At 37.9% G+C, this 22,218-nt stretch overlaps 1 protein-coding gene across 2 annotated transcripts in view; it reads right to left on the reverse strand.

Moving 5' to 3' along the window:
• zbtb47b (zinc finger and BTB domain containing 47b) overlaps positions 1 to 22,218 on the reverse strand; it is a 76,767-nt gene that overhangs the window by 8,698 nt on the left and 45,851 nt on the right. For both annotated transcript variants that reach the window (XM_088643004.1, XM_088643003.1), the window contains 4 exons: positions 19,544 to 20,908; positions 11,089 to 11,236; positions 5,590 to 5,705; positions 554 to 698 (listed from right to left, as the gene is read on the reverse strand). In XM_088643004.1, the coding sequence (XP_088499130.1) occupies positions 554 to 698; positions 5,590 to 5,705; positions 11,089 to 11,236; positions 19,544 to 20,908 (1,774 nt within the window). The remainder of the gene's footprint in view (positions 1 to 553; positions 699 to 5,589; positions 5,706 to 11,088; positions 11,237 to 19,543; positions 20,909 to 22,218) is intronic.

Genomic DNA, 22,218 nt, shown 5'->3' on the forward strand with positions numbered 1-22,218 from the left:
TTGCAACCTTTCCTTTGCACCCTTCAATGTAATCTTAAATTTTTAACCCATCTGACATGGGCACAATAAAATGGACAAACTAGAGATACGAAGCTGCCAAAAACAAAACTGTAGCTTGTTTGTATAAAATTAATTCTTAATACCATTCTCAATTGACTATATGAGGAAATATTCAAAGGAAACATTAGCAGTCACAGTCACAACATATTAAACAGTTCAGAGACTTTTGGCTAAACAGATTTTCAAGCTGTTTTCTAAGATAAACAGATTAGATTCTAAACGGATTAAAATCTTCCTCTGAGAGATATTAAAGTAGATAGTCATTTATGACCTTGTACCAAAAGAGAATTATATTCCAAACTCAATGTGCACCTGGGCTACATACTTTATACTAATACTAACTTATATATAAAAAAAACAAATTAATCAATTTTTATGTAAAATGGGAATATTATAATTTGCAACCCAGAAGAATAATTTATAATTAAGTAACAGCAGTAACAGCACACAATTACATTTTCATTTTCAGAAATGAAAAAAAAAGTGCTCTTACCAGTGTGTGTTTTCATGTGTTCATCAAAGTACTGCTTCATGTTGAAGTCTTTTCCACACCATTGGCACATGAACTGCTTGTGTCCTATATGTATACTCATGTGTGAGCGCAGCTGGTACTTGTATTGAAAACGCTCACTGCAGTTCTACAGAAAAGGAAAACATTTGCATTACAATATAGCATAATCCACACTGTTACTGAATCCCTGCAAAATGTAAAAATAATTACTTAAAAAAATAAAAAGATGGCCAGCATCATTTTTCCTTTGGTGTTCACATCACAGACAGAAACAGTACTGCATCACTTGTAAGTGCTGTGGTTTTTTTTTGAGAGAACACAGATTTTGTTCTATGTTCTTAAGAAGTAGCAATGATTTAATTTGCCAACACAGCAGAGTAATGTACCTTTTATTGCAGAGAAGCCAGGAGTAGGCAGCACACCTGGCTCTCACTGACATATGGAATGTTCACTTGCTTGCTGCCAGCTTCACCAAAGTTACAGTCCATGTCCAGAAGACACTTACTCCCACACTCATGGCAGCTTTCCAAACAGGGAGGGAACAAGCAGGAATAATGATAACTGAGACCACAAATGTTTTAGACCACTACAACACAATAACAGTTCTGTCAGTCCATAACAGAAGTCCATTAGACTGCAATCGCAATGGCCCTTCTGACAAGTTCTTCAACCAGAGGGCTTGCTGCGTGGTATCCAGTGATATCCAGAGTGACAGAAGTTTAGAACATGACCTTATACACCTCCCACTCCACAGTCCCATAATCCTGGTTTGAGCCCTCCCTCCCTCCCTTGGTGGGAAATACCTGCCCCAGCCCTGCAGGACCAGAAGCCTGCTTTAGACTTGTCAATAGAGGTAGGGTCAGAGGTCAGTCTAGTTGATGCCAGTCACATTCCAAGGCAAAAGAATCAAGCTTGCTGAAACAGCGGTTCCCTGGGTGTACAGGAGGTTCTCGACAAGTTTCCTCTTCCATATAAGAAAATGATAGACCCTGGCTCTGCAGCAGGCTAGTGAAAAAGCCTCACGTTTCACTCCCACATCTCTCAGGTGGTGCTGCAGCTGCCTTTACAGGGTTTCAGTTGTCCGTTCTATCATATACAAAGACGTGGTGGGGTCCAGCTGTGTAGGCAGGGGCGGGCTACATAGAAGAGCTGCCTCCCTCATTGTATCATCTTTCAAGGCATGTGGCATCAGCTGGTAGCACATTCCTAGCAAGCTTTTTCCTATTGCAATAGGCAGCATGGAATTATTCCAGGGAAGGGTGGTCTGCCAGCGCAGACATCACCAAGGGGTGTGGCACTGTTACGTCCCAGTGTGTGTTCTGTGTGTGTTTTTTCTATGTTCCACACTGCTGACCCTTGATTGTTCTCCCTTCCCCATTGGCCAACCATCACACCACTGTTTCAATATGATGTCATCATCAATCTGCCCTCAGCCAATCAGAACTCATTTTATTCACTATATAACATGGAGGCCTTCAGGAAGAAAAGGCCTTTTGTTTGACTTCGGTCCCGTTTGGTTTTGGTTATTGCTTAGCTTCTGGTTATTGCTTTGGCTTCGTTTGTTGGTCTGTTGTGCTTTGTGTGTGTGTATTTTTGTATAGCTTCGGCTTTGTTGTTTTGTTGTTTTTTTGTTAGTTTCTTTGTACTTTCGTTTGTTTGTGTGTTCATCCTTGTTTTGTCATTACCTTGCCCCAGTGTTACATGTTCAACTTTTGTGTTCTTTTGTACCCTGCTCCTCTTGATTACTCTTGTTTTCCCTTATTTGTATTCCTGGTTCACTTGTGTTTTTGTGTGAACTTTTGTATATAAGGTTAGTTTAGGTTGTTGGGTACACTTTACACACTTAGTTGATTTTGTATTAGTAAACTAGCTTAGTACGGGTGAGTGCCATTTGTCTTGTATGGTTTTGGGTAGTCAGTGCAGGTTAGCTAGGGTGTTGAAGACACCGAAGACCGTGTGTTTCGGGTTTTCTTTTTTAGTCAGATTAGCTTTCCCTCACTGTCCTAGCCAGCTCCATTTTGTTTGTTATTTTCTTTTCTTTGGCACCACTCTAGTTCCTTACCCTTATCACGCTTCCTAGTCCCTCACCAAAACCCACCTGCTTCCAAAAGAATTATCCTAAATGTTACACCCCTATACCCCTAGACACTTGGGGTCGTAACAGGCACAGTCCTTTGGTCCGGTGTCTCCAAGACTGAGTCTTTCATGGTACTTGCCACCAACTAATTCCTTACAGGTGGTAAGTTCTTTGATTTGGCTTAGGAGGTCCCTGCATTGCTTTGTTTTGAAGGCAACTCCACAGTTTTATTCCCATGTACAGTATCTCACTCACTTGGACACCAACACAGAGCTTATACTGTAAGTGGGTTCGGGAGTAAACTGAAATGTAGCTGAAAAAGTAACGGCAGACACTCACAAGGAGCAGTAAGGCCCCGTTGATTGCAAAGAAAAGCAGTGAGAGCAGCAGGTAGCACTTCTTACACTTATTCACATAATCACTGAAAGGCTGCCAGCTGTACAGAGGTCCAGGCCTAGAGGCAGCCACACTCTCTCAAACACTCACAGCAGGGTTATAATCAGGGGAAATTAATAAAAATGACGAGAAAACCACGAACATTTAATATAATAAAAGCCACAACAGCCCTGTCAGTTGTAGTTAGATCCCCTTAATTTGTCCTGACACTTGAAATACTGTATGTGACACAGAGTCCTGCAGGTGCCTGCCACAATATAGGTTGCCAGGAGTGAGCCAGTCCAAAAGGCTGCCTTCCAAAAGCACTAATTCCTAACATTATCTAAACTGATGGCCATTATTTATTCTTGGAAAGTGAGCTTTGTGTTACTGTAAGCTATTGTGGGCAATTCGCACAGGCAAATACAAATTTAAAACGTTCCGTGTTGAAAGTCAGACATTACCTGTAAAATGCCTCAGCTGACAAGAAACCCAAGTGAGGATTTATAATGTCAGTGGAGGTAGGCCACCAGCCTCATCGCATGGAAATAAGTTGATGTTTAGAGTTTAGTTATTTTGCTCAGAATTTAGCAGTGGCTTTAAACTTCCAACGTAGATGTTTTACAGCCCTTTAGATTAAAGCTTACCAAATATCGAGTTTGAAGTCAGAAAGTCAGAAATGCTCACTGAGACATTGACAGGCTGCAAAATAAGGAGTTGTACAGTAGGTCATTTTCAAGAAGTGCTTGGAAATGAATGGAAATGTGACTTATTTTGCTCAGTTTATTCAAGTAAGATTAATTATTCAATTTAAAAAAACTGTAAAAGGAAAATGCTGTATAAACACTGCCCCTGTGCAGGTATGTTTTACTACCACTGATAGTGGTAATGGGAAAATATAAAAAAGCCTATGCTGGGCTGTTTACTGTTAAATTGATGTTATGCTTTTATTTTTAATGTGTTAATGCACATTCTGATCCCCCATGTCGGTTGTTGAAGAAAACAGGGAGACGGAAAAAGTCAACAAGAAGATAGAGGAAATTTCATGTTTAACCCTGCAGGATTCTTGGATGGTTGCCAGTCTGTGTGTACAATACAAAACAGCACACATTGCTTACAGAAAGGAACACGGGCATTATGCAAATCTGAACATTCATTTTTTGAAGAACAGTCTCTCAAAATAAAATGTACATTAAAATGTTTAATACGCTTCTAGTGGAAACCCTAAATACTATCACCTTTTATAGGAATCTCTGTTTAGTTTAATATAAATCATATGGACTACTTTAAAGACTTCTTAGCAATCAACAAAAGCCACAACAAATCAGCCAGTTCATGTTAGGGGAGATATTTAACATCAACTAGACTTCAAAATTGTAAACAACTGATTAAACAACAACAAGCGATGAAACTTTTATCATGTTCAATTTTTTTTTTCCAATTTGGAGTTTCAATTATGAAATTGAAAGTTTACAGTGTTAATTCCAAGATACTGATCCCACAAATCCTACAAGTTTTAAAACGAAAAATTCTTAGATCTTTAAATACACTTAACTTTGATTTGGTATTCAGTATTATAGTCATGTTTTAAATTATACTAAGCAGTTAAGGATCATGACCTAATTTAGTGTACTATACAGATTTGGTCACTGAATTATAAAAAAAATGCTCAGAGTGAGTTAAAAGAAAAGCAAGCACGTATCTTCCAAGACTTAAAGGAACTTTCTGCAAGACAGGTTATAAACTCAAAGGTTTTAAATACAATACGCTGAATTTCCATCTGTGTCCTCTGGTTTATGTTTCACTGCTGATTCTACAGTTTTTGTCAGTGCCTTTATTGAGGATTTTCAAGTGTCCTCCAAGGCTTCTTTGTGATGAAACAAGTGAATCTACAGATTTTTGGATCAATTGTTTAATAAGAAGCTAGATGGAAGGCTAAACGGCCTCCTCTCCTTGGCAACCTTGCTTTTGCTCTTGGATTTCCACTCAGCATACTACAATTTGGAAACAAAATTGCTTCTACATCATGATCAAAGGGTATAAAATGCAATGGCACTTTAGTATTTAGTAAAATACTAAAGTAAATACTAAAATACTAAAGTAAAGTAATACTTTAGTAATTTAGTAAAACTGTTTTGAGATTTTTCACTGAACTGAATTGATATTTGTGTCTTCTTTTACATATCTTATTAATAGAAAAACAGCATTTGAGATAGTCCAAACCTTCAGATAGTCTAGTGCAGGGCAATTAAACCTGTGGAACCTCTAATCCATTCATTTTCACAATGTTGATCTCCCGTCTCCTTCATTATTTAATTGATAAGTAGCAGGATCAATACAGAAATTAAGAATCTGGTTGTACTTAAGTCCTGCAATGAAGAGGAATAGAGGTCCAAATGTGGAGTGAGCTTGGTCTGGATATGAATATACAGTATTGCTTAAGCATTGATGACCTGGAGTATTGTTGGTATTAAACATCTGTTCTCCAATTGGACAGAGAAAGACAAAGACATGTCTTTCACATGAACTCCCGAGCAGCCCAGTCTGAACTTATTGCCGGTCTTACCTCACATTTAAAAGGCTTTTCCCCTGAGTGCTGGAGAGAATGCACCTTGAGGGACATGCTGCGTTTGAAGGATTTCCCACAAGTCTCACATGTGAATGGCATATCCTTCGTGTGAGCTGAAAACGCAAAAGGACAAGAACACATAGCTGGAGGTCAGCAAGATCAGCAAAGTAACAGCAGCAGGACAAATGTTGGTTGCACAGTTATTTCAGAAATGCCAAAGCCTGATCAGGAATTATAGAGGTGGAAATCAACGTCAGTTGGAAATTCAACATTTAAGATGTGCTGTAAGTGCTTCATTATAATAGGACCACACTTCATTAAGATTACATTCACTCTGGCTATGGCTTGAGAGACTGTTTACATTTCCAACCATCCATTATCAGAAAGCCAATTTATTCCCAGAAAAGGTCATGGCAACACAGGAACATTGGACTAAAGGTGGGACTGAACCCTGGATAAGACAACAGTTTATCACAAGGCACACAAGGAGAATTTAGAAAGATTAAGTTATACAGTATGTCTATGGAAAGTGGGAGGAAACCAGAGAAAACAAAAAGATAGGGAGAACACGTCAACTCCACTGAAGTGACATACAATAGAATTAGCCACCATGCCAGTCGTGCTGATATATGTTTAACATATGTCTTTTAAGAATTTAGTGTTAGGCTGATAGTTGTTTTACATTTTTCTGACATTTAATGATATTAATAGTTTCAAACGGCAACTGTTCTGAAAAATAAAAGTTTTGGCTATGAGTGGTGTAAAAATCTTTACTCTAGATATATACTATCAGGTTACAATTTAGGCCGTTAAGAAAATATAAGCTTATCCCGTTTTCATACTTAAAATTAGTGTCTTAATTGACAGAGTAACAGAGAAGACTTCATCAGAATACAGTTTTAGCTTAGCAATAAATCTTGCACCAATTCAAAGTAAAAATAGCTGATGTAGTGCAAAATGGTCTTGCACTACATTTTAAATAAACTTTTTTTTTTTTAAAAAGGGAAAATACCATGATTCAACACAGTTCTTATTACATTTCAGCATACTGTAATTTACACATTACATCTTATTAGATCGACTTTTCTCTCTGGACTAGAATTAACAGTAATAAACTGTATCTTTGTAACACAGACAAACTTATCAATGTATTTTAATGCCTTTCCTAAGAACATACAGTAGCTCACAATTCCCAAGAAGAAAAAAATGAACTGACATAGTTTCATTGATGTAAAATCACCCTGTACTTCAAAAACAAATGAAATATAATAGATTGGTATATTATAATTGTGACTAAAAAGGGTTCTGTACCTACATAGTTCTTTAGAAGTTATCTGGATAAAGATTTTAAGTTTATCAAACTTTAATAACTAGGCCCATTAAGTGATATAGTAAGAATAAAAAGCAGTCAGGTGTTGCCTGCAAGCTTCACTAGGCATCAAATTACTATGTAGGTTATCTAAACTAAAAATTCCCTGTGCAGTTTCAAGCAGGCCTCTGTGTGTTTCTGAATGTGTATGCCAAATATCTGTCAAGCTGCCTCAGCTTCCCCAGTCAAACTTCCTGGGAAAAGCCTGTCCCGTAGGACCTGCCAAATAATTATGTCTGTGCTGTTCTGGTACTTTGGCCAAGCACAAACTGCTAAGTTCTTTGAAACTTGTGACCTTTCCAAAGCCCACAGTTCAGAATTAAGGATTGAAATTCAAGTGCAGTCCTGTGCAAGAAAAACCCTGTGGAATAATCCAGGAGGGATATCTACTTTAACCTTTTCATTTCCAAGGTCAGTTTTGCTAATTCTTCTCCAGCAGCCCTATCACCACTACTGATTACAGTGGTGGGTCTAGAGAACCATCTTAGAAGAGCTCCTCTTTTTAAGCACCATTTCCTTTGCTGAAATCATACCACTTATCACACTGATTCATTTTGCATGTGGTAAATTTTAAAGGACTGAAAAAATTCAAAAATGGTGTTTCACCAATTATGTGAAGAGGGAAATACAAATACAGAAGAGAAACTGCAATGGAAACCTCTAGGGGTATTAATTATAAAACATGGTAGGACAGTGCTTAGCCTTCAAGGAAGCTTATCCCAGATTGTCAAACACCAGTTGGAATTTAAAATCATAAACAGGTGATCTCTGTTTTTCTCTGGATATTAAAGGTGTCAGCAGCAGGACCATTTATTTTTTTAACCTATTTCTGTCACCTTCATTTGTCCCATTTCTACAGTGTTTGCTACAGAACTAGGCACCTACTGTACTTCTAGTATTTGAAATTTCTATTGAATACAGACCTCTACCCACTTAGAGAGGACAGGAAACCTGATAACGAAACTAACCAGGCTGATGCAAAAGGGACTGGAAACCATTGAAATTTGAAAGACCTACAACAGTCCTTTATTTCACCTGATAAGTCTCATTTAGAATGGTGACCTGGTCAAGAGGCTTACACCGTTGTTGCACAGATAACAAAGCAGTTAAGGAAAGAAAAGAAGTTTAATAACTGGAGCTATTTAAATAAAACTTTAACTGAGGGACAAGACAATTTTAAAAAGTGGAATGCCAGGCGGAGATGATTTAATTCATACAAATGAAAAGGCATTTACAAGATATGAAGATGGAAAGTTTCAGCACTGGCAGCAGCAAATTGAAATGACTTGCTTCCAAAGTCAGGAGTTGCTCTCATGGGGCTCAGTTCGATGAAAGTACTAGATCTTAAAATGTAGAATACCACAGAGAACTGCAATGAATTATGAAGATAAGAAGAGGTTTTCCTAATTTAAGATCTGGAAAGGAATATAAACCAGTGAAGCATTTGTCTAGTATGCAGAGATGTCCAATAAATCAGAGAACAAAGGTCACAATGATGAGAGTTTATACTGAGACAGTAACAGTGAGAAATTTTAGGGCAGAATGGCCTAAGATAGTTTCCCAATGAACAGCTCTAGACACCATTCTGTAAACAACATCAACATTGTCCAAAATAGGGAATATGGGCATTTGAACCAGTGTAACCAAGAAGAAAGTGTAAAGCAAAAATGATTGCAATAGAGGAAATCACGTCTTGATTTTAGCTTGCAAATTTATTAACGTTGAGTTCTGAAAGTAAATTAAGTAACGAACCAGATATTAAATATGTATACATAAGAAGGTTTTGTGTGGAACTGTCACCTAAAGGTAAAACTATTATGATGAGGAAAAGTCAGACATTTTTATTGAACAAAATAAGTCTAATTTGATCAGAGTTAAGCAGAAGTCGTAGTTCATAATTTAATCTAATTAAATGTGCAAATCACTGATGACAAAGTGAATGCAGTATATGAGTATAAAATGGTGTCTCGGGCATAAAGGTGGATAGAGTTCCTTATTGGCGGAGCAATAATGTTAATATACAGTTACCTCCTTAAGTATTGGAAAGTGAATGCAGCAAAGCATGATGTGCAAATGATTACACTAAGGATTTAGTGAGGTCAATGGGGTCACTCGACATCGCCCGGTTGAACATAAAGTATGTTTTTGCGCTAATGTGATCAATTTTTCAACCAAAAATAAAACATAACATATTGCACTTATCATTCAGAGTCTGACAATGACAGGTATGTATTTCTTGAGTCTAAATAAAAAAAGCTTTGACTTTGTGATCCCAATACTTTTGAGGGACAGTGTATAGTAACTACTGAGCTTCTAATCTTACCTGCTGTTCATGTTTTGAACCAAGTTTTGAAATGTAAGAGACAACATTGAAGAGGGAGAACCTTGTGGGACTCCCTTATCAATTGGAAGATGCTGTGAAGCACAGCTGTCAGAAATTACAGTTGGTAGATGAAAAAGGAAACACTTCGGTTAATGAGGGACTCCAAGTATAATGAAATATGTTTCACAAGCAAAAGTGTCTTAGATACTGGGGGAAAACATCATCAGTAAAAGGTATCAGAGGGCAGAAGCGCATGCTCCAGAATCATCATATCCTTTCATTAATTAGAAATAAACGGAAAAACAGTTGAGCAACTACAGATGAATTGACTGCAAATGTCAAATCAGTTGACACTCAGTTTGCTAAAAAAAAATTGTCCATCGAGAACTCAACAAAGTGGGATAACATGCACAAACCGCTCGTCACACCTGGCAAGAAGAAGAAAGAAGAAATGTGACCCAGTCAAATGAATCATCCTTCACTGGGATTATAACAAATAAACAAGTGCACATGTGGTGCCAAGCTAAAGAACTGGTTCCAACAGTACAGGGTAACAAAATCCCTTGGATAGGTTTGGGTAGGCTCATTCCTTAGAATGGCAGGTCAATGCTAATCACTAAGTAATGACAGTAATGACACTGAATGAAAACCTTCACCCCATTTTGTGGTATTTCGTTCCAGCCAAGAGGAGTGTCTTCTTTGTTTGCCAGGTTGCTTAAGTGTGGCCAAAAATGGGCATTTCAGCATGGCAAAAATCCAAAGCATACACCCAAATCGACAAAGGAATGGTTAAAAGTCCTGCACACAAAAGCAATTCTCTTGTTGACTGGCTATCTCAATCTCCAGACTTCTATCCAACTGAACATTTGTGATTCTGAAGTAAGATGGCAGTTCATTAACAGAAGCATATGAGCTAAAGGGAATGAAGGACATGTAAGTCTAGGAATGTTCAGAAACATCCCCTCTAAAGTGCCAGAACCTCATAGCACATTATGGGAATCAGCCCCTTCCAGTGAGCACTTACAAAATATTCACTAAAATCTCAGACTCCTCTCTTCTGCAGGGGGTTGGTTTGACACCAGAATGAGAGATTTAACACGCCTTGGGATGGTTGTTCTGAAGACGCTTTCATGGAAACATTTCCATAGTTCTAAACCACATGAATGCTAACTTTAAAATATGACAAAATATTCAGGAATACAAAAGCAGAACACATACTGTAGAATTTCAACCATCGTGCATTCAATGGAATAAGAAGCTCAGAAGCAATGATATGGAACAAATCTGCAGATTTGCCCAAGACTATTGGTGCACTGAACTCATAAAATCAAATCTTATTTAATCTTTTCTACTTCATATATTTTACAGTATTACTTTTTTAGCAAGCAAATGTTGTTTATTGGGTGAAAAATTAAGGCAGATGCTGGCATACTTCTTGTCACATACATGTTTTAAATAAAGGCTGGTTAACTAGTTATGATGACTAATATACTCTTCCCGGAGAAAAACAGAGGAAATAAATAACAACCCTACGTTTTTGAATTTTGTGCTGCAAGACAATTTTCTAACTTCCATTACGTGGGATTATCCAAATCTAGCAAAATCTACATATATCTTATCTTTCTGCGAATGCCAGTTTAAGCCAGAGCATGAACGGTTGGTATTCTAAGCAAGAAGCATGATTATATCTACTCTATAAACTTCTCTATACCAAAGTATGACTGACAGATTACAAGACTCCATGCATAAAGTAAATACATGACCTTCACATTGCAGTTACATACTGCCAGATTTACATACTTACCAACCATGTGCTTTCTGACGTGAGCCATGGTGTAGAACTTCTTTTCACAAATTTCACAGGAGAATTTCTTTTCTGCATATCCATGCACAATTTTATTATGTTCATGGAGGGACCATAGTTTCTTAAAACCTTTCCCACAGGTAACACACTGAAAGAAAGTTAAAAATCCAAAGAACAAGAAGCTGTAACATGCACACAAAAAGGTTTCTCATCACTTGTAAACAAAATATGAATTGATCAAGTGGCTCTATAACCCCTAAAAAATTGCATTCAAGTTGCATCTTGTTTCTAAAGGCCAGTGATACTTTTAAACCAGACATTCAAAACGTCTTAGTAAAATACCATAAAATTAGATCAATGCACATCATTAATGTCATATAGGATGATCTATACATTTATCCTTCCAAAATGATTTTTAAAATATAGGAAAAAATACTATTGAGCTTTGTTGTACATACTGTATGGCCACTAAGTAGTTGCTATGTGCACAGGTTGTGGACAAAAATGGAAACTGCTTGACAAATGAGGGACACTGTATTCCACACAGGTGTGGCTCATGTTAAAATTAAGCAAACATTCCAGCATGGTTAGAGCCATGTACAAAAATGCTGGACAGGTTTTTAACAAATCTAATATAGCTGCAAGGGGAGACCTCAGTAATTTTGAGAGAGAGGTGATTTTTGGGACATGTTTGGCAGGAGCTTCATTGACCTTAATCTAGTGATGTTTCCAGGCCAATGATGTCTAAGGTGATGTCAGAATGAAACTCCACAGAGAGTAATGCTCCACAGAGCCCACCACTGCAATCTGACCCGATGCACAAATTGCTCACAACACCCAGATATATACACTTACAAATCCAATTGTTCAAAGAGCACAGGCAATGGACTCGCAAGCAGCGGGGGGAATGTGATATGGTCAGATGAATCGTATTATCCATATTCTCAACAAACACAAGAGTGCTCATGTGGCAACGACCCACAGAACTCTACAGCCCTGCATGCTTGGTTCCAACAGTGAAGGGTTCTACTGGTTTTGTAATTTTATGGCACATATTTAATTACGGCTTAGTTTGTGTTCAATTTAAAATTAAAGTCAGACCTTCACCCCACGTAGCAGTACTTCTTTCCTGCCAGCAGATTTGTTTTCAGGAAGACAATACCTCCACCCACAGAGGACCTGTGGTTGCCCAGTGGTTTGATGAGAAAAACACTGATGTCTTCCACACGTCATAACCTTTTAAGTCACCCGGTCTGAACACAGTTCATGGGATATTTTGGAACTGTGCCTGAAACAGTGTTTTCCAGCTCCATCAACCAGTTGTGAGCTGATCGACATTCTTGTGGAGGAATGGTGAAGAATTCCAGATGCTGGTTGACTCATAGTACATACTAGCCACACTGTCTACATGTTATGTTGGTAAATCCATCAACAATTAATCTCAATTCTAAATCAATCTGCGCTCAGAGACATATCAGTCCTTCATACATTCAACAACATTTTGTAGTATACAGTATACCAATTTTTAGATTTTCAGTTGATACAGAAATGAGTACAGTTCCAAATACTGTGGCTGTAGTACAGGCTGCCACGTTGGGATTCTTTAAGAAATGTCTTGAATTCTTGAATCATTAAGCCACTAGTGCCTAAATGAGCAATATGATCATATAGTCTTGATTTGAAAACTTTTTTGGCAGAGTGCAAAGTATGTTTTTAAATGTGAAGTGCAGTTTTTTTAACTGGCAACACATCAGAGCTTCAATATTCACATATAAAATAATGACACATAATGTATAAAATATAACTACTTCAATGTAAGCTCCTTCAGGATTTCAGTTTTTGTTTTTAAAATGATCGAGTTGGATAACTGTACCAGTGGTCTTTTATGTAACATTTCAGAATGTTATCATGACAACGTCAGTTTCCTAAAAAAATAATCTCTTATGTCTGCCTTTGGCTCTCTGACACTTGCATTCCAAACTTCTGTCACACATTAGTAACCTTGACTTATCTGTTGAGTTCTGAGTACATTTGTTATTGAAACATTTACCAACATGGAATTTGAAAAGTGTTACAGTTCTTCCAAAGACCACAAATCAGAAGCTGTTCCAGATATGGCTCACTCCAGATGTAAACTAAATGTTAAAGTCAAGATTCCATTTTAGGCAAATAACTGCTTTTCATTGTATTAGAAACATAAATCTTGTTTTGTGTAATGGTGACCAGCTACAATTTGGACATTTTTTCCCATGACTTTTCAAACACTGACATTCACTCTTGCTTTTTTGTTCATTTCCTTACAAAACATTTTGACATTAAAGCTATTTTTACAAGAACTGCATGTAAAAAGATTAAAATAAATTTAAATATTATGTCTGTTTCAAGACTAATGTGACAGATTTTCAAGGAGTACACAGATTGTGAAACATCTAGACCTGAGCCCCTTGTCACCTCATGCCCAATTCTAGCTTTGTAAGGCAGCTAGACATTTTTTGTCTTCCTAGTTACCTTTGTTAGCTATACTACTACGTTTGAAGCCCTTTCAGGATTCCTGTTCTCAATCTGGTACCCTTAAATTAAGGACTGAGCAGACTTCTTCCTCTTATTGATCTTCCCTAGTTTTTTCTCTTATGTCACACTCTTCACATACATATTTTCTCTTAAATTTACAGAAAAAATATGTATGTGGAGAGTGTGACATACCCTAGCTCCACTCTTCTATACACACTGCAGTAATCACTCTGTCCTCTTCTGGACAGTTTGCTAAACCTTTCCTCTTTTACACACCTTTGGCTGCCCATTCATCTGCAGGATGTTCTGATGGCTCTGTGTTATCTAGACCCTACCACGGAGAGAAAATGCACTCCACTTTTCTCTCTTCAGGTCCTGATGTGTCCTGTTAACCTGGCAGCACGAGTCCAACACTGCTGTTTCCAAGGTCAGCCTTTCAGATCATGGCCAAGAGTAAAGAGCCAGAGATCAACATTCTTAATTTGCATTCTTAAATTATTGCTGTTACAGAGCCATGACTCCAGATTTAAGGCAAATTTCAGCTTAGATAAGATCTTAAAGTTCCAAACTTTCCACCATTTGATGGTAAGCTTTGTGAAAGGGGTGTAAACCTAGAAATAGTGCATAACAGCTAGGCTTAAAATGAAGGGGTACATTGAAGCTAAATAAAACTGTACCTTGTTAAGATGAGATATGATGGAATGCTGTATAAAGAAAGTGAGAGTGATGTGAATCAGTGCATGTAGTGGCATTAAGCTAGGAAACAAGGAGATATTCAAAGATTGTACATTTACTGTATATTCAAACATGAGGGAGGTATATGCAGTCCAATGAATGCTGAGAATTTATTTTTCTCTTCATAGCATCAAAGCTGTTAACGTGAAAATAGAATAAATTATTCACACTTCAAGATACAGAGCTTCGGACTGCAGTGTACTCAAGAATATGGATCCCTGTATGACTCTAATTTTCATAATTTTTTTCTTAATGGCTGGTCAGTTACATTTCTGCCCTCCATGACTGAAATGTGGATTTTATTTTGTATAAGAATTTTCTGCATTCTAATGCTAGTGCTCAACCCCCAACAAATGTTTTGTGTTTTCTTTTTTGTAAACAACATAATCTAAAAGTCCAAAGCAACTTTTTTTCTTGTCTTTTGAAGCTCTCCAAGGACAATCAGTTATTGGCACTTGCTTTAACAAATGCTAAAACCAATAGAATCAATGATGTAGATCAGGAAATGCAGCAGTCCTAAAACCAATTCCTGTCGAACCTCACTAATGATCTCATTTCACTCAAGAGGCTTACACAGAAGAAAAACAAGAGAAAGAAAAGAACTAAAGTAAAAAAAAATAGGACAAAGCCGAGAGTAGACAGTTTCTCTTGGGAGGTTCAGTTTGATAAAAAAAATACTATAGTTGTCTTAAAATGTAAGAAATACCCTCTCTTTCCTGAATTTTAACTGTCTCCTTAAACATGTGCACAAAGTATTTTGGAAGCATTGTAAAAACATCCTCTCCAGCGGCAACTGGCCAAGACACATTACATCTTATACTTTTAAGTTAATTCACTATTGTACTTTCTTGCTTAAATCAAATAGGTAAGTTATGGGCAGTATCTACTCTTTTCTATATGCAAGCTAAAAATCTCCTAGACTACAGATGCTACAGTCCCTCTTCTAATTTTACTTATTTTTCCCTAATTTGGTTTTTAAACTATTTTATGAACAAAAATACTATTAGATTTGCGTTTTCAGTCAGTAAGCACAACCCCTAAACTGAGCTGACTCAAAAGTCTACTGAAATATCTTACTGTATACAGTATATATTGTATTGTCATATGTATAATGTTCTTCATTTCCACATGTGCAAGTTAGAAAACATCTTCTATTCCCTTATATATTTCTGTACAGTATATACATATTCTCTGAGTTCCTTCACCACCTCATCCACTGTCATACTGTCTGAACCTTTGTTTCCTCTTTTATTATGAACACCTTTGGAAAAAATACCTTGAGAACCTTGAGAACATTTTGTACAATAGACCCATTTGCATGTCTAAGACACTTTATCCATCACTGATCTTTTGCTAATCTATCAATGAAAAAAAAAAGCATTGGCATTAGTTTTAGCCCCATCGGCTTATTTCTTTTTTCTCTCAAATCTTCTTGAGGTGCCTATGCAAAATATAAAAAGCACCTGTGAAAATAATTGAACTTCCTACTGCCTACAGTATATAATCTCATCTGTAAAAGATACAATGGACATGATGAGCTGTAGGAGCTCTTCATATCCATTGTAAAAGCTGTGTTTGCCCTTAATCAGAAGTCAGATTGCTGCAGAAACAGCATGCAAAGCAGGCTCCTACACAGGATGAGCTACCAAAGGCATGTACATAGGAAAGATCACTTGTTGAGTCAAGCAAAGGTAAGATTGAAATCTTGTGCAACTGAAATGTGAAACAATTATGTGACGGTCTGAGGTGACTGTTATCTTTTGTGATAAATCACAAGTTCAGAAGTTCAGCCCCAACAGAAGTGCATCAGTGTGGAGAAAGTCAGGCAACAAATTCTTGTTTGTAGAGAATAGCCAAACATGGTGTGATGTCTGTGACATAGTAGGGGTTGCCATGTTTTGGTATGGTGGTCCACTGGATTACCTCCAATGACTCTTCCATCAAACTATTTAATTTGCGATTGACATCAACCTTGTAGGTCTCATCAAGGTGATGATGCATTAAGGTGTGATAACAACCACCTAGGTCTAGGTTCTGTCCCGGGGGGGGCTGTCCTTAGTGAAGGAGTTCAGGTATCTCGGGATCTTGTTCACGAGTAATGGAAGAGGGGAGCGTGAGATTGACAAGCGGATCGGGGCAGTGTCAGCTGTTCTGCGAGCACTGTACCGGTCTGTGGTGGTGAAGCGGGAGCTGAGTTTGAAGACAAAGCTCTCGGTTTACCGGTCGATGTACATCCCTGTCCTCACCTATGGTCATGAGCTGTGGGTAATGTGGATTCCAGGAGGAGCTGGAATCTGTTGCTGGGGACAGAAATGTCTGGGCTGATCTACTCTGCCTGCTGCAACCGTGACCCTCACCAGGAAAAGCGGAATCAAAATAGATGGATGGATGGAACAACCACCTAAAGTTTAATACCCTTAAAACAGTGGAAATGGTTGTTGATTTACAGAAACACTATCCAAAACCTCTCTTCCTGGTAATGAATGATGTGACTGTGACTGTGGTGGAATCCTTTAAGTTTTGGGGAATTATAATCTCTAATACCCTTAAATGGAGCATGAGTACCAGCAGTATCACAAAGAAAGCACAGAAGAGAATGCAGTTTTTCCATAAAGTGAAAAACTTTGGTGTCTCTCAACCAATTCTGATACAGTTTTACAGAGCCATTATTGAGAGCATTCTGACGGCCTCTATCACTGTTTGGTTTGGAAACGTGTCTACCCACTCCAAAGGCAAACTGCAGTGTGAGGTTTGCACTGTGGAGAGGGTCATTGGGTGTCACCTGCCTTCCATTCAATGATTTCTACAACTCCAAAGCAAAGAGGCAGGCAGGAAAGATTGCTGATGCCAGATTACCACCTGTTTCATCAACTTCCCTCAGGAAGATGCTTCCGTGATATTTAAACTGGATCCACCTAGTATCTGAACAGCTTCTTTCCTAGTGCTGTCTTTTTGCTTAACCGGAATCCATAGTTATATGTGCACTGTGTTAGTGATATCTATTAGTCTTATTTGTGTATAGTATATGTAGAATATTTTGCAGCGCCATTTATATCAAAAGTTCTGCTCCATGCTATCTGTTTCAACAAATTGATTACTTTGGCCTGTATGAAGACCCATCTTAGCGAACTGATCCTTTGGAATGTTTTGACTATGAGTCTTATCTAAATTATGAAAAGATTGTTGTGGACACGATTGTTGTGGAAACCGTTTTAACTGGTAAACAGAGCAGCCATCCATGTATAGTTAGACTCCCTGGAAAAGTTTATAAGTTAGACTCAGATACGAATTATTTTATGTTTAACTCTTTATTGTTCTTTTCACGTTATGAAAGTTTGATGGATGAAGAATATAATAAATACCAACATTTTGAAACTGGCAATTGGTGGTAAACTGGTAATTATGGGATTAATGTGCTGGCCATTGTTCCCAAAAACCCCACGTTTTTTAAACAATCCAGCCCTGGTAGATTTAGTAAACTGATGGCACTTGCCCCATAGCAAAAGTAACAACAGGCAGACAACAACATGTAAGGGAAAATTATTACTATTAAACTATTAGTGCGAGGCCTACAAGACCATGATAAAATCCCTGCAGAACGCATTTGGGAGCATTTAAGAGCAAATGAAGGGCATATTCTTTCATCATACCAAAAGCTGGATAAGAACACAGTTCTGAAACTCGAAAAATAGGTAAATACTAGAACAAAATATGTATTTACCTTAAAAGAATAACACAGGTGTACTGTCAGCATTAAAAGGCATTCTTTTCATTCTGCCATGGTACTGGAATGCATTTATTTACTTGTAGTCTTTCTGTTCTGCCCTGTCCCCCTCCCCGTCATATAAAAATCATTTTTAAAATGCTTTTCACTATTAATATATTAGACAATCATTTGGTAAATTTGCTTTTGACCCTGCCTCATGTTTCATTAGGTTTAACCATTTATTCTCTACCAATCAAAGCAAACAACATTTTCAGTTTCCCATTACTGTATGTTGGCTGCTTGAAAAAATTAATGTAAAGCAAATGCTTTGCTGGCACTTTGACAAGGTGAATTATAAAGCATTCACCATATCAATCATTTCAAACATATTTCTCCATCCAGGTGGCCTATCCCAATCCAAGCAAGGGAAATTGAATTCCCCTTCAGCAAGATCTCATCCTTGCTACATGCAGATTTGATTATAAAATATAATAAGGCATCATTATGACTGCTTTGTTTGATATATAACACACTCTTATCACTATGTTTCTTAAATATACAGTATATTCTTAAGTTTGATCTAGAAAGATTAAGGGACCTATATACTACAGTAGTTTACATTTTTCATTTCCTACATCTGTAGTTTCTGTCAGCCATGTTTCTGTAACTCCTTTGTCATAGTCGCTTGCTGACATTTTTGTTGCTTAGTCCAGTCTAGTTCTTAATGTTCCTGACATTTAGATACAGACATCTAAGGACTTTCCTTCTTGGGCCATTTGCTTCCACGTGTGTTTTGCCTGGTTGGCCTTTCAAAATTTCCTCCTCATTGAGTATATATTCAGCCTTCCAAACTAAACCTCTTTTTTCAAGCTGTGTGCCTGATGTTAATTTTACTCTCAGCCATATGTAATAAAGCCGATTTCCCTTTATTACACCTCTTTCTCTCATAGGCGCTAGTTCTTGCAGTACTCATTTACCTACTCAACGAATTTGTAGACCAGCTTGTAAAGGTCCCATCTGTTCCTTAATTTCACACAAAACTAAAGCCTCATCAGCACCACAATCCGAACCACATGGTTAAAAACAGTAAAGCCCCATAAAAGGTTCTACATCTAAGATTTTGACTTTTAACTTATTTTACAGATCCTCAGATCTGCCTTTGTCTGTTATCGATGTAATGAGTGCAAATGACAATTGGATCTATCTTGATTCTGGGTTATTCCCAACTTGAACACTAAACAGGCAAGTAAACATGTCAACCAGCATCCAACATGCTGTCAGGTAACTGGAAACTGATCTTGTTATTATGGTAAGATTTTTGTAACAATATTTACAGTATATAGTGTCTTGTTAATAGTCTGCCTTGTGAACATCTATGTTTAAACTATGTTTAGGAAATGTATTATTGTCATCAGAATAAGCAGTGATTCAATATAAATATATTTAGAAATTGTTTTGCATTATGTTGTTGCTACACATGAAAAATAAGGGGTGAAAGCCTACCTGAATGTTCTTCTCACAGTCTGTTTGATGGTGCAGTAAGAGCTCACTTTCCAGAAGAAATCTCTTTCCACATTTGTCACAGATCTGCATCCTGTTGTGTGTTACGTTCATGTGTTTCTCCAAGTACCAGCGATTATTGAAAACACGAGGGCACTTCTTGCAGGGAAAGTTCTGTTTCTCCTCTAGTTTCACCTTTTGACCCAAGCTTTCTTGGTCCTTCTTACTCTTACGCCCTCTCCGTTTCTCTATCCTCTTTGAAGTGCTGTGAGTTTGTCCGGTGGACACCGTGGCCTCTGCCTCTTCAGAAACTTTGGTCCTCCTTTGGAGCCTTTCTGCTTTTTCCTTCTTCACTTCCGGAATGTCATTGTTTTCTTCTTCTTCATCGTCGTTCTCCTCGCTAGTATCCCCCACGTCATCTTCTTCACTTTGATCTTCTTCATCATCTTCTCCAACGTCTGCATCCTCGTCTTCCTCATTATCGTCTTCGTCCTCTTCCTCTTCTTCCTCCTCCTCCTCAGTTTCCTGTTCTTCACCATGGCACCTCCCAAACACTGCTGTAGCCTCAGTAGAGGAAGGCTTCCCCTCCATTCCTTTGGAAACATTCAATGTTTGGTTGTTGAGGTTGACCTCCACGATGATCTGCTCCCGGTTGAAGGAGGCATGGCCATCCGAGTCCTCTGATTCCTCCACATCTCCCTCAATCTTGCACACTCCCCGTCCAGCACTTTCCTCGTTCTTAAAATACTGCTTTGTCTGAAGATTAGCACGGTGCTGCTTGATTGTGTTGTCCTCAACCCGAACTGAATACGGATTGTTACCCTCTCGAGCATAGATCTTTGTGTGAGTTGGATCAACTTCCTGCTTGATCTCCCGATAAAACTGGGATGGAACAGTATTGCTGCGGTTATCCTGTTTGGACATATCGCCTGCGATGTTTAGGTTCAAAGAGCGACTGCTGATGAGCTCCTGACAGGAACTGGCGATATTACTCATCTGAAAGACTGCGGCAGCATTCAGCACATCCTGCACATTGCAGGCGTTCACCAGCAGTTTGGAAGTATAGATGAAGTTGAGTATCTGCTGGAGACCTTGAGAAGTGAGAGCCTCCAGGGAGAGCTCCACTCTTTGCAGCTGCTTGTTTTGTGTAAAGAGTGAGTGAAAAAACTGGCTGTAGGCTGCAAGGACTCCCTTGTGAGCAGGAAAGGTGTTCTTCTGCCGAACCAGGACAATGTCTACATCACAGAGATCTGGTTGAAACAGCCGCTGCTCATTGAGCCTGTCCATCAAACACGTGAAGTGGAGAGCAACATCCTCCACCAGAGAATACTCAGTGGAAGGGTAGTCAGATGTCTTTTCCACTATCAGCTGAGAAAAAAAAACAAAGGTTTACCATGAGTGGAATAGAAAATCCATTTATGCACAATGAAGCTAAACTTAAAAAAACATGAAGGATAATTTCTTTATTGATAACCATTAGCAAATGAAGGTCAAGGTTATATCCAAATCAAGAATAAAAAAACAGCTCTGACAGTCTAAAGGGAGATGGATTGAAAGGATAAAAGAGCGAATGCAGTTTTGAATAACTAAAGGTCACTTAAATGATTTTCAAACTCAGTAAGGATAAATTGTAACTTTCCTGCAGTACTTTTACCTTTTCACAGTGAAACATTTCTCAAAGAGCTCTCACATTTAATTCTTGTGATTTGCCTCCATGTTTCTGCTAGTATAAATAAAAAATATATGGTCACCTCCAAAATATAGTCTTATAACCCATTCTCACACTCGGCCTTCATTCAGTTAAGTGTTAATGCATCAACTGGTTGTTAAGTGTTAATGCATCAACCTCCCATCAACTGGTTATTACCTAATATGTAACATGTAACTTTATTTCATCATTCTTTCAAGGAATAATATGCCCAAAAGTGTTATTATCGACAGTGAAATCACATTATTACATCTACCTAGTACAGAAAAGCTGTTATGCATCTGCTTGTCAGACTAACACATGCATTTTGTTTACATCTAGAATTCCTGCTAATAACAGATTTTTATGAGTCATTTATTATTCTTCTATCCAAACCAACTGCACAAGATATACACAATATAAGTGTTCAAAAACTGCTTCTATTTATTTTTACTCTTTTCTTAGGCCCAGAAAGTGGGACATCTAACTGATGTCATACTAAGCTGACAGTTTGGTTGAATGGTTGCAGAATACCTTTAGATACTAGAGAAGCAGAAAAAGTATCCTGATCTTGAACAGGATGAATATCCTTCCCCTGTCATAATTTATGAGCCCATTAAGCAAGCCATATCCTATAAATATCTCAGAATATACACAGATGCTAAACTGTCTTGAAAGGACCATGTTAACTTTACTGTATTTCTAATAAAGTATAACAGTGAACTTATTTTGTCTTAGCAGGTTCTAGTTTTTTGGAATTTATAGACAGATTCTGTCCTTGTTGTTCAGTGCTTTGATACAAAGTGTCATGCAGCATGGCATCATTGTCTGGTATAAGAGTCTTTCTGTGAAACAGAAAGTCAAGGTTTGCAGACTCTTGGGATGAGTTATAAGATAGTTGGGCAGCCACTCGAGCCCGGGCCGAGACTTGTTCTACATAAAGAATACCAACTGATGCCTCAAGCAGACGTTCAGAGTCCTTCAATGCAGA

The sequence above is a fragment of the Lepisosteus platostomus genome, chromosome 8 (assembly GCF_059453375.1).
Source record: "Lepisosteus platostomus isolate fLepPlt1 chromosome 8, fLepPlt1.hap1, whole genome shotgun sequence".
NCBI lineage: Eukaryota > Metazoa > Chordata > Actinopteri > Semionotiformes > Lepisosteidae > Lepisosteus > Lepisosteus platostomus.